Here is a 13,117-nt window from a genome sequence, read left to right on the forward strand (position 1 = left end):
AAGAAATGGATGTTTCCAGTATCTGGAAGCACTTTGACTCAAGGGAACCCCACTCGAATAATACATTATGTTGGAGCACCTCTGAAGTGACATGTCCAGCAATGGAATATGATAATGGTCTGTCTAGTGGTGGTTTTGATAGTCTGGTCATGCGCATGCAGTACTCTAAGGGACTGTTGATGATGAACTAACCAGCCTCGCTCATTAACAAGACTTGGATAGGCAGATCAGACACTGAGGCTGCGATTTTTCAAACTTGGCTCTGTTATCCTGCAAATCAAAGTCCCAACAAGTACTTTGGAAAACATGTGAATCTTAAAAATATACTTGATTTCTTCAGCAAAATGTCTTTCTTTCTTTGATTTGGTTGACAAGTGCAAGATAGGGTGGTCTAGATGGATAAACAGCAGCAATCTTGCCAGTACTTGCAATAGTAATTTGTGTGGGTGTAACTGGTAAAAATTCCAGTCATCCCTCATTGGACAGCCTGGGGTCCCAAATCTATGCCTGAACCTCCAGGATTAGGTAAGCAGGATTGTGTCTGTAGGAAGAGTGTGGTGCACTCCAGACCAGACAAATGAAACCATACATAATTGGAATTCTCAGCAGTTTGGTTTGGAAACTCTTTAGCATGGTAAAACACTAACCAAATAAAGTCTCAAACTTTAAGGTTCTGCAATATTTTGGAAAATCCTTCAATTTAACCTTAGTTTGGAAGCCAGTTCTTTTTAAGAAGAATGGAAAACTGGCTTCTAAACTAAAATTAAATTTAAGAATTTTCCTGAATTTTAAACAATATTAGATCTTAGGACAATAGGCGTAAGGCTAAGACCAGAGAAATTTGGAGTATCAAACTTTCTCTGTCTCTCCATTAAAACTTACTTTTCTTTCTTCTGCACTGATTCATGCTGTTCATGGACTGTAAACCGCTTGGCTGGTTTGAAAGAAATAACACTCTTGGCAAAAGGAGTCTATTTTTGCTGTCAGTCCACAACATCCTTTGGTTTAGTTCAATTTACACTTCTCAAGTGTATGCTTTACTTTTTTTGCTGATGAATTTGGGGCTTATTTTGATACTCAAATTTTGCTGATCGAGGTCTGAAGTCAGAGCCCAAATATAAGTTTGTTTGTGGCAAGACTGAATTTGATGTAAATATTAAAGATGATATTTTACAGGTCCTCAAAGCCTTCATAGCTTACAGACTGAATGGCATTGAGTTTCCTTTTCTGAGAAACTCAAGAAATTGATTTGAAAAGAATTGTGGCTCAATCTTATCTTAACACTGACAAGGCTGCTATGACTAGAAATATTTGTTTCATGCTGCGAATACTTAAATCAGGATGCTCAGAAACTTGATGCTTAACCAAGAAATCAAAAGGACTGTAATTACCTACAAGGGATCTAAGCCGTTCCCTGTCTGTATCCCAGCAACAAGCCTCTTAGACTGTTTCACACAAAGTTAGAAGATTATTTGACAAAACATGCAGAATGTTACATTCTCTGTTCCTCAGGTCCTCTAAAATCCCTTTCTTCTCTCTTTCCTCAATTGGCACCAATTTCATTCCTTAGTGTATCTACCATGATTCTCTTCACTATAGGAGTGGGGAATCTACTGAATAAATGACAGCTTCAGCTTGTGATTTCCTTAACATAATTACTTTCCCTATTTTATTAACAGGCTAAAACCCGCCTGGGGATAACACAATGTGTCCAGGATTATGCATTCCTTACAAAAAAGATATTACTGATTTAAAAACACAGACATTTTAAGCGCAAAAGGATAATAGAGTCTGTGCCATTGCTGCCGGGATTGTCAAATCACCCTTTTCTTTACTAATCCCACTCTCCAACTCTTCAGTTTTTCTGTTTAGATATTTATCCAGTTGTCTTTGAAATACTTCCATTGATCCAGTCTCAAATAGCTACCCACGGCAATCAATTCCAAACCCTAATCAAGGCACAAACTATAAAAACAGGATGAGCAACTGTATTTAAACCGCTAATGTGCTGATAAAACATATCTAGGAAACATGCTCAACCCTAAATTCATTAATAAGCTTTGTCGTGTAACAATAGACATAGCTCAAGTTTATATAACACCTTTCATGTAAAAACATGCATCAACGTGATTTACAAAATATTTGATTAGAAATAAAGTAAATGTTATATAAACAAACGTAGCAGCTAATCTGCATCATTGGTTCTCAATAATGTGTAAATCTGGATTAGGATCAAATTAAACCAGGTTAACAGGGAATTGAGGGAATGTAGAAACAAATCACTCCTAAACTGAGAACTGTTTGCAAAATATTAATGGAGTGCCCTTGTGATAAAGTTTCAGTGCTCATACAGTCGACCACTTCTCTGTAAATTCTGCTCTTTCTCCCAGTAAATACTCGCCCCAAGAACAACGCATTGCATTTGTACAGTGCCTTTTGCGTCAGGAGGACATCCCGAGGCTCTGGGGGCTGGGTCAGGAGGGAGGAAGGTGCAGGGAGACTAGGGGGTAGGAGGGTGACCAAAAGCGTGGTCTAAGAGGAGGAACCTCAGGTCAGAAGCCTGGAGGAGAGCCCTGTATATGATCGGTAACCAGAAGAAAGGAAATATTCAGTCCTTTTTTTTATTCCTCTGCTTTGAAAACTTACTTTGGGTTCTCGTTTAAAAAAAAAGTATGCATAAAAAAACCCGAAATGAACATATTAGGTATTATCCTGATATTGAAATAAGCAACACTACAAGCTGAACTCGCCAGGACGGTATTTGATGCAAATCAAGTCTTTATATCACAGTATTTTTTAAAAAATATGTAATAGCAGACGTAGCAGCATTTTCTACACGCCATCCATCAAGTCCCATTATTATTAATGCTGATGACGAACTTCGCCTCCAGCTACTGGGCTGAGAGGTTTCATTATTTGTTCAATGGGAAAAGCAGACATTCTTGATGTACATTTCATTTCAAAGGAAACTAACGCCCACGCTCTGCAACCAGTCCATACACATGCCACGTGGGAGGAGCAAATCAAAACTGATATACCAGGAGCATGGTGATGGATATAAAAGCCGGAGCACTGTCGCTATCCCTGAGTTCTTGCTGAGGAGTCGACTCTGCCTTCCTTACACGTTGACATTGGTGTGTGTATCCTCAGCACCATGGATAGCTCCCGGCTCCTCCTGCTCACCTGTGTGTGCAGCCTCCTCTCCCTGACCTGTGGGGCTGAAGTCTCTGAACTCGAGTCCAGATCTCTGAGAAACTTTTACCCCAAAGATTCGTCTCTTTCCAGCGAAAAGGAACTGGTCAGTCTTTTGCTTAACTCCTCTGCCGTCTGCTAACTTTTCTAAAATATTCTTTGCTGTCGCTGCCGGTCTATTAACTCGCGTCACTGTAACAGCGCTCTGTCTTTTGGTTGATTTTCCCTGACAGAAGGACTGGTTGGGAGCTTAGAGTCGCAGTTTTAATGAGTCTTACTTAACCCCATTTGGTTCTCTCCGATGCTTTCAGTTAATTTACGAACGGGGCAGAATTGGTGGCTTGAAAGATAGAATTAGAGAGTTTCAGGGGTAATTTAAAGCACACGTCCCGCCTGGACCAAATCTCAGTATTGTTGGAAATAGTCTCAGATGCAAACGTTTATTTTAGATTGAGTGTTAGTTTACTGAATTGCACAAATAAACAAAATCGAAATTAAAAAAAGGTGTTTTTTTTTAGAGAAAGACCAAAATGCCAGATCATTTCAGAGACTCGTTCACAAAACAATAAATATTGTTTAGATTGGGGGGGGTGAGTGGATTCTAACAATGTTCCTCTCTTGTTGGCAGTTGGGAGCTCTCCAAGAAGTGCTCGAGAAACTGCAGAGTAAAAGGCTTCCTACCTGGGAGAAGAAGTTTGGACAACTCCCGCTGGTAAAACCAACTTTCCTTCGTATTTTCATTCATTTAATTCACTTTTTCCTCCCCCCCCCCCCCTCTCTTTCTGGTAATCCCATGAGTTGCAGCACCCTGACAGATGCAAAGGCGGACACACTGCTTTTGTCAGGCGTTCCCAAATTTTCGAACAAGACCAACATAACTTCATTTAGAAATGTGACACCGTGAATCTCAGTGGGTATATAACACCGTAAATACGTTATGTTCCAAGCAGCAGAAACACCGTGAGTGCCACTTTGCCACCAGGCTTGATCGGAAAGGAATCCAGGAAGAAAACATAGTCATAGAAACTGAACTCTGATTTGTGATTTTCACACAGCTGCTCACTCCATGTTGCATTGGAGGGAACCCGAAAACTCCAAAGGGGGTAATAAGATGGAATACATTTCAAAACCAAAGTACGACATGCATCTTTCTGGGGGACACTGAGTGTTGTGAAAGTGTAGGTTCCATCCTCGCCAATCTCACCCACATTGTAACAAGTCCATGTTTAGATCTTACCAGTAGGCGAGACAGGTGCACGTATTTCCAAGTTATCCTTCGTCCAATTTCTGTCTGCTGCAAATGTAAGTTTGGTGTTAAACTGGAATGCACACTTCATATTAGAGTTGCACAGTATTTTAATATAATACTCACTGGGCGCTATTCCTGGACGCACACATACCATGGGCTGGATGCCCCCTCCCTCCTTTTTGTGCCGACATGTCTGCGTTTCTAAGGTTTAATGGAATCAAAGGAGCAATAATGTTTCTCGGGCACCAGGATCAGAGCGTAAATGAACAATCAAACAGTCGTAGAGTATTAACATTCAGAGATGAGTCAAGGTTTTGAATAACACTTATGTATATTCACTATGCAAAACGAAGCAACATCTGAACTGAATAAAACCGTGTATTATATAACTGAATCGTGCCTTTTCACGATTTGCACATTTCACTTTTCGGGGAAAGAGCTGGCATTTGCTCGCTGCCACATTACTAATCCTTACAATACTTAGATTGATTAGGAAAGGATTCAATCTAAGATCCTCGCGGTACCCAGCAAATGTTATGGTCGAGTTGTGGGTATGGGAACGGTGGTTTAAATGGTAAGTGTCTCTGAAATCTATGCAATATTCCTCGTGTGTATTATAACGCGTTACTAATCCAACTACTGGATAAGGATGCGTTTGCTCTCTCTGTAGTTTTTTTTTGGTTTATGCGCCATGTGGCTCAAGCTTACCAGAAACTGTCCTTTAGCTGTGTTTATAGCTCCAATATGTTTTATTTGCAGGGGGAGGGGGAGGGGGAGATTGTTTGTGGGACCTTGTTGTGCGTAAAACAGGTTGTGACACTTGCCTGGGAAAAAAAAAGTCACTCCACTTGACAGTATTAAAGTAAAACTCTTAGAGATCGTTCAACATTAAGGTGCTGTAAAAGTAAATTGTTTCAATAAGGAAGACAAATCTTCCATTTACTCCGCAGAAATGGAGCTTAAAAGGTCCCAAACGTATTCTATGTGAATGAACTTCTTCTAATGTTTCTCCAGTTATCTACAGTAATTCTGATAGATATGAAGCTACATTTACAATAGTAGTAACCTATTTGTATGCTTAACAAGAGACAAAGTGGTGCAATTATACTCTCTGTGGAGTATTTTTCACTCCTTTTATATTGATATTTTTATGTGGAATCCTGTAGCTCAGTGGTTAGAGCACCTGCATCACAAACGGGAGACCTGGGTTTAATGTGAAATGTTGGGCAAGTTTCCTTACTCCATACGCCTCTGTATACCCAGCAGTAAGTAGTAGGAATCTGGTTGTTAGTTCATTGGCGATCCGTTTTCTGGGGATAATAATTCCTTAATTTTTTAAAAAAAAATTGGTCACTCAATCCACAATTGTTTGTGGGACACTACTGTGCGCAACTGGGTGCTGCGTTTCGCCCACAAAATATACAGTCAATTCACTTAACAGTATATTCTGTGAAGCGCTTTGAGATGTCTTCAAGACATGATAGGGCGTTATATCAAATGCAATGAATATTATTATATTCTGATACGTGTTAGAGTGCAATGATGATCTACAGATCAGTGCTAATCAACTGAAATCTACCACATCCTAAAAGAGAATTATATATGAAAATGATATAATGTGTGAAGTTCACAAGAGAGATTTGGGTGAAGAAGGCCATTCAGTTCTTTTGATCTTATCCTTCAGAATATCCACCTTATCCTCTTGCCATTACACCACCAAGGATCCAGTGCCCTGATCTGCACATCGCTTTCTTCTAACCCATTCAAGTTGTTAATTACACTCTATTTAAAGAAATACTTCCTGGTGTCTGTGCTAAATTTTCTCTTCAAATGTTCTCTATAATCTCCCGTCTCGTTACCCTGGTGTATCTAAAAGTATTGTTCTGGGTTTATTCTCTTTAGCATCTTATATAACTTTAGAAGTTTGCCCTCTGAGAATTTATTTCTCATGGTTAAAGAGTCTTAGCAAGTGACTTGCATCAAAGTTTGTCTGTCTTTCAATTTCACTCTCTGCAGTGTATTTACAAATTAATTACCAAATGCTGTAAGTCTATATCCCATATATTGGAGATCAAAGCATCACCTTACTACTGAAACCTCTCCCCAGCAATGCTCTCTTTTTTGTGTATTCCCAGTGTGACATCGGAGAACAATGTGCCGTGAGGAAGGGAGCAAGGATTGGAAAACTCTGCGACTGTCCCAGAAGCACTGGCTGCAATTTCTTCCTGCTCAAATGCTTGTAGAGAACCCAAACATTTGGCCCCCCAGCTCTATTTTCAAGGAGATGGCCACAGAGTTGGAAGGAAGCATTATGTGGACATATTATGAATACAAAAGATTGTTAGCGCTTCATATACTGTCATAGAACTTTAGGATCGCTCCTGTACAGTTGGTTTGTTCTGTCTGTGTTTCAGTGTTCCTCGAAACAATGAATCTATATTAAATATGTTATCCTGTTTTGTAAAGCAGTCTGTCTGGTCTCTAGATTTCACTGTTGTTTTAGTGGTGGTCCAGCTGTGCAGGAGATACAATGCCCACTCAAAATAAAATAATCTTTAGCTTGAACCCCAAATACACTCTTTGAATATAACACTTCCCAGCTAGACACCTGGTAGCAGTTAGAAGCCACATATTATGTTTGCCTTCCCACAACTATTGCTTGTTTAGGCAGGCAGTGACAACAGACATAAAGATGGCTTCAGTCCCAGCAATCTCAGCCTTCTAATTAAAGGAGGTTGCATATTAGTGAACCACTGCTGTAAAAAATGGCAAAATCAAAGCCAGAAAAGCTGAAACAGCTATAAAAACCAGGGTAAGATTAGGTCCTTGTTAAAACTATTGTTGAAAAGACACCAGGAGGTACACAAGGACACCTTCCCTGGATGGAGCCTTGATTCTCTGTCCACTCACCTCCCCTACTTACTTTGTAACCCAAGAGAAGGTGCAAGACCAAGGTATCCATCTGTGTGGGAGAACTGGGGAGGATAATTAAATGGAAAATCTCACCATAGTACACCTGTGTAGCTCCTTATACCTAACCATCTGTTGGATTGAAAATGATCTAAGAATAGGCTCAAAGTGTAACAGCTTCAAGACGGAGGTGAATAATTTTCATCTAGAACATTTACTTATATTTTCGAGTCCCAATTTGGACTGTCTATGAAAATTGGCTACCTTAGCTGTGCAAGTACATCAGCACTAATACAATGGGTCAAATAACCTCATATTGCATCGTAGACTTGTATGATTGTTTGGAATATTACCATTCCTCATCTGTATATAGTTCCCACACAGAAATGACAAAACCCCAAGAGAAGGTGCCAGACCAAGGTGTCCACCTGTGTGGGAGAGCTGGGGAGGATAATTAAATGGAAAATCTCACCAGGGTACACCTGTGTAGCCACCTAATCCCTTGTGAATTGCACTTTCTCAGACAAGATAGAACATAAAGTCATTATCTGCTTTCTTGTCCAGCATTACCGAGAGACCAAAAGCAATCCATCCAGCAAGATTGGCTCTCACCCTCCAGAGATTATTGTGTGTTCTTACAACAAGTTGAGCCTTGAATTCTTTTGTTATTCTTATCCATTAATCTTGCCATAACATGTGGCTCACTTAGATATGTATTTCTGTGAAATTTATTTGTGCCTCTGGAAAAATCAGTAGCTGTCTATTTGTGACATAAATTCAATAGATCCTACCTTTGTACCAATTTCACTTCAACACCATGTTGATTAGATTCTTAAGTTGTCAAAGGTTAATATCTCCATTTCTGATTTATTGGGTAGCTCTAACATTCCTGTTGATGAGATGGAAAAATAAGAATGCCATTGGTGTAATTTATAGCTTCTGAACAATTTCTGGTCAGATTAATTGACCCCTTGCTCTTTAGATCAATGCCACACTGATACCACAAAACATCTGCTCCCCAGCACGCAGTATAAATGGGAGATGAGGCTATGTGAATTGCATTGAGGTCCTGCTCCTTACACCACCTGGAAGAGATGATTTCAAGAGCAGTATGATGCCCCATCCACTGCCAGATGAACACTAACACCCTCTCCTTGATCAGCGCCAAATAATAGTCCTTTTTTTCAATTAAAATAATAATAATAATCCTTGCATTTGATAGAGCACTTTTCACGTCGGGAGGACGTCCCAAAGCGCTTCACAGAACACACTATAAAAAAATTCTTTAGGCAATAACACCACCGTATTCTTTATTTGTCTGTTAGTCAGTAGAGAGTCCTGGTACATAAATCTTACTCAAAGTAATTCCTTCACCTTGAATAAACAATAAACACATCTGCCAGTCAGGCTTCGCCACTGTTAAGCGCTCTGGGACCCTACCCTGCATGGAGGGCACTATATAAGTGCAAGTTGTTGTTGTTGTCATACAAATGAGTCTTGGGTACCTCATGGACACCAAAGTAACAATGTATAAAAGTTAAAAGTTGCAATGTTAGAAACATTTTTTTGGTCCACATGCTATCTTTATATAGATTGATTGAAAGTCTGTTTGGTTGCCAGAGCTCTAGGCGTATTTTTTTCTCTGATAACACCGTAAATGTCACAATTGTGAGATAAGGCATTTGATGTCTCTCTTTATTAAGGTTAAAAGACACAAGTCGGAGAATCCATCTGCACAGGTCATCAGAGTTTTTAAGTGATGTGACTCACAAATTCCTGACAGAGCTCTCCTTGCATCTTAGATTTCTTCTTGGAATTTGACAAATGCACAAACTGCCATCAAGAACAGTTACATGTTTGACAGATAAAAAGTCGTCCGCTGTCGCTTCAAAGACAATTCTATAAAAGTTCACACCAATTCCTTGAGAAGCACTTGAAGATGGTTTGATGCAATAGGTGCAATATTAAATAAAAGAATTATAATTTCTATGATGATTATCATTATTGGCTAACAAAAGGGTACAACTGTCAATAAAACAAATCTGAACATTCAACAAGGAAATCGAATTGTAAAAATTGTGTATGATATGGTTTAAAATTGACTTCAACAAGTGATTGAAATTGGAAAGCAAATATGGCCATTTAAAGTAAGGCCATGTATGAGATAATCGTTATAAAACAGGAAAAAAGCCAAGAAAACAATTTTGCATCTGTGCTGAACATTGCTGTCCCTGATATCAGATCAAAGGGCTTTTGATGTTTTACTAAGATGCTGTGTCCAAATGATTTTGAATACTGATTTTGGTTGGAGGCACAAGGAATGTGGTAGATTAGATTGAATGAATGGCATTTACGCACATTACATAAGATGATAGCTTTTTAAGGGCTTGCTTATTATGCAAAACACACGTGGATTTTCAACAATGCCATGCTTAACCTGCAGCAATTTAGCTTGTTCTAAAAAATAAATATTAATGTCTTTTTTCACCCTCCTTCTCCTGTTAGGTGCTTGACTCCTTTTTCCATTTTCTGAGGCACAGCTTTAGTCCAAAATGGATACTCTGCTGTACAGGCACGGTGAGCTGAATAGTGTGATGTAAAGTTCTATGATCCATGTGGAAAGGTTTTTTGATTACAGGAGGTGTAATACAGGGGCTGATCTATTCCACCCAAGATGTATTCACAAATACATCTCCATCAGAGCATCATTGGATAGTTAGAAGGAGCAGAGTACCTGGTTGATTTAAACCTTCCTGACCCAGGATATTGAAGTCAGTTCCTTCAGCACAGGCGCCATGTAAGGCTCAGCTTACTCACAGGATAAACTCACTGGACTATGGGTGGGTGGGGGGAACACTCTTAGTCACTGTACTTGAACGGAAAGTTGGTGCATTCATCACAAAGCTGCAACTCAGATATATGTTTTAAGGGCAGCGCGTGCATTGTGAGGTCACACTTCTTTCTGTTTACATCACTACCTGGATACAACAAACACACAACATCTAAAAGCTGAGACTCACATCTTCTCAAGAGCCTTCGGTACTGTCGTCCACTTTAAAAAATGAAATTAGAATTTGATGATCATAAACACAGTACTTATATCTTACAAGCTCTTAATATTCAGAGGCAGAAGAAGGAATGTTGCGATGTGGTGATCAATGTTGGGTCCCATTCATTTGCAGCTCACCAGAACATCCTGACCGCAGTCAGCCCCTACGTGAAAGATTTAATCTACAGCTGCAACATCCAGCCTTCAGATGAGCTATCGGTCACCATCGACATAGATTACATGAGCCCACTGTCAGTGGAACAGCTACTGGATTATTTTTACACAGGCAAGATCATCATCGCTGATAAAAACGTGGAGGACCTGTTGAAGGGGGCAAAGTACTTCATGATAAAACGACTTAAGTCACACTGTGTGGAGTACCTGGAGCTCATTCTGGACAGACAGAACTACATGTACACTCTGATGCTAGCCGAGAACTATGATTTATTGGATTTATCACCCACAGTGTATACGTATGTCAGAGATCAATTTTTTGACCTCTGTTGCACCAATGAATTTTTGGAATGCCCATATCATATCTTACTAAAACTTATCAAGGATGAAGACCTACATGCTGCCAATGAGGACCAGGTATTGCTGACTCTCATACGGTGGACAAAACATAATTTAGAAGATAGGAAAGTGCACTTTTCAAAACTTTTTTCCAACATCTATTTGAACGGAGTCACGGATGAAATGCTTTCAGAAGTCAGTAGTGAAGAGCAGCTGATTAAGAATAATGCCAATGCTGTGTGCGCCATAGTTGATGTGTTGAGCCGTCGTAAGCAGGAAAACCCAACTAGCCTCTTGCATTTTCAGCGGAAGGGAACTCTGATGGATGTGGTACTTGTTCTAGGAGGTCAAAGTAGCGATGGCAATTTTCGCAATGGAGTCTATGCATACATTATTGATGAAAATAAGTGGATCAAGGTTACTCACATGCCTTACAGAGCGGCAGCTTTGGGTGCAGTCTCCACCCAGAAATACTTGTATGTGACAGGAGGGACAAATGAGCAAAATGCCAGCTTAAAATCAGCCTGGAGATATGATCTTGACAAGGCTACTTGGAGTAAGCTGCCAGACCTTCCAATGGGATTGGTTTTCCACTCCATGATAGCATGCAATGGATTAGTGTATACAGTGGGTGGAAGTGTGGCACCCAGAAAATATATCTCGACCATTTATAGATATGATGAGAAGAAGGAAAAGTGGACAACTATTGGAAGAATGAGTGTTCCTATGGACTGTGCAGAGATTGTGACCAAAGGTGACAGGTACATCTATATAGCAACGGGGAGGTGTATGATAAATGAACGGATCTCCAGAGTAGGAGTGGTGGATTGTTTTGACACTATTACTGGGGAGGTGAAACAAAGCTTGACTTTCCCCATTGAGTTTAAGCACAGGCCAGTTGTAGCATTCCATGGAGAGCACAACCTCAGCGTGCAAAGCCACAAGCATAATATTGATGTAAATTTGCAGAAATTCAAAGCAAATAAAACTGCCAAGAGAGTGCCATTACTACCAAATTCCACCAAACTGGAGGTGTGCCATGCGATGTGTCTCATCAGAGATATGGTGTTTGTCTGCGGTGGAACATCTGCTATGGATGATGGTGACGTAAAAGAATACTCTGTGAACAAAAATGCTTTTGTTTTAGAGGCAAATGCTGGGATGTGGAAGGAGGTGGCCAAGCCCATTGAAGCCCTGGAGAGTTCAGCATGCTGTAGGACCAAACTGCAGTGTAAACTCATCCAAAAACCAGAAAAAATTCCAACTAAACAAAAGTCAGACAATTAAGATACTATATTAAAAAAACTACCTATTCAATATTAATTGCAAATGTTTTGTATCCTATTATAACAATAAAGGCATCAAACACAAAATTCTTGTTGGAAAATACATTATAGTCATAACTTTTATAAAGAATATTATTCAATTCATTCAATGCTCACTGATGTTTATTAGTATGCATTCTAGTTTTTTTGAATGAATCCTCAAAGATACAATACAAATTTACATTTACATAGAACTTTTTACTTTGGGAGGATGACCCAAGCCGCTTCACAGTCCTGGCTTTGATGGAAAAGCTTTCCCATTTTGGACTTGATCTTGTTGTCAGCATCAAACAGTTCCAATTCACAGCTAGATTCAAAGGAAACCTCCCTTTACAACGTGTCACTACCCCATTCTGAGAAAAGCTCCCACCACTACTCCACCAAGTGATATTGTCAATTTCACACAATGGCCATCCTGGGCTTTTATGAATGAGATAGCTAATTTAGAAGCTTAAAAAGTAGGAGCAGTTAAATCCTACAAACCCATGACCACAGAAACTGAAGTGAGACCGTACAAGATCAGTTCAAATGGGAGGGGGTGGGCAGAGCAGAGTGGAAGAATGCTCTGGCACCTCATGGCATTCAATTCTCACTGATGCTTATTGATATACATTCTAGTTTTTTGAATCGCTTTGAGATGTCTCAACGACTTGATCAGGTGCTATATCAAATGTGAGGATTATTATTATTGTTATTATTACAACGTGGTTGAAGGATGGATGTATCATTCAGTTGATCTCCAACAATTTATTTCCATTTCAACTCTCCCTCCCACTCGCACTCTGACCTCTCCATCTGCAGTCTCCTACACTGTTCCAATGAGCCACAGTGCAAGCTCGAGGAACAGCACCTCATTTATCTGCTAGGGTCCTTATAACC

General features: G+C 39.7%; 2 protein-coding genes across 2 annotated transcripts; both read left to right on the forward strand.

Annotated features, from left to right (window-relative positions):
- Positions 1-3,092: 3,092 nt before the first annotated feature.
- Positions 3,093-6,900, forward strand: LOC103189491 (cocaine- and amphetamine-regulated transcript protein-like). Its single transcript, XM_042343021.1, has 3 exons — positions 3,093-3,298; positions 3,821-3,904; positions 6,577-6,900. Exons 1-3 carry the CDS (start codon positions 3,155-3,157, stop codon positions 6,682-6,684), a joined length of 336 nt encoding a protein of 111 aa, XP_042198955.1. The 5' UTR covers positions 3,093-3,154; the 3' UTR covers positions 6,685-6,900.
- A 3,512-nt stretch (positions 6,901-10,412) lies between these two features.
- LOC103189498 (calicin) lies at positions 10,413-12,200 on the forward strand. Its single transcript, XM_007909926.1, has one exon. The coding sequence runs from the start codon at positions 10,413-10,415 to the stop codon at positions 12,198-12,200; it is 1,788 nt and encodes a 595-aa protein (XP_007908117.1).
- Positions 12,201-13,117: the final 917 nt, after the last annotated feature.

Source organism: Callorhinchus milii, unplaced genomic scaffold, assembly GCF_018977255.1.
Source record: "Callorhinchus milii isolate IMCB2004 unplaced genomic scaffold, IMCB_Cmil_1.0 Scaffold22, whole genome shotgun sequence".
Lineage (NCBI taxonomy): Eukaryota > Metazoa > Chordata > Chondrichthyes > Chimaeriformes > Callorhinchidae > Callorhinchus > Callorhinchus milii.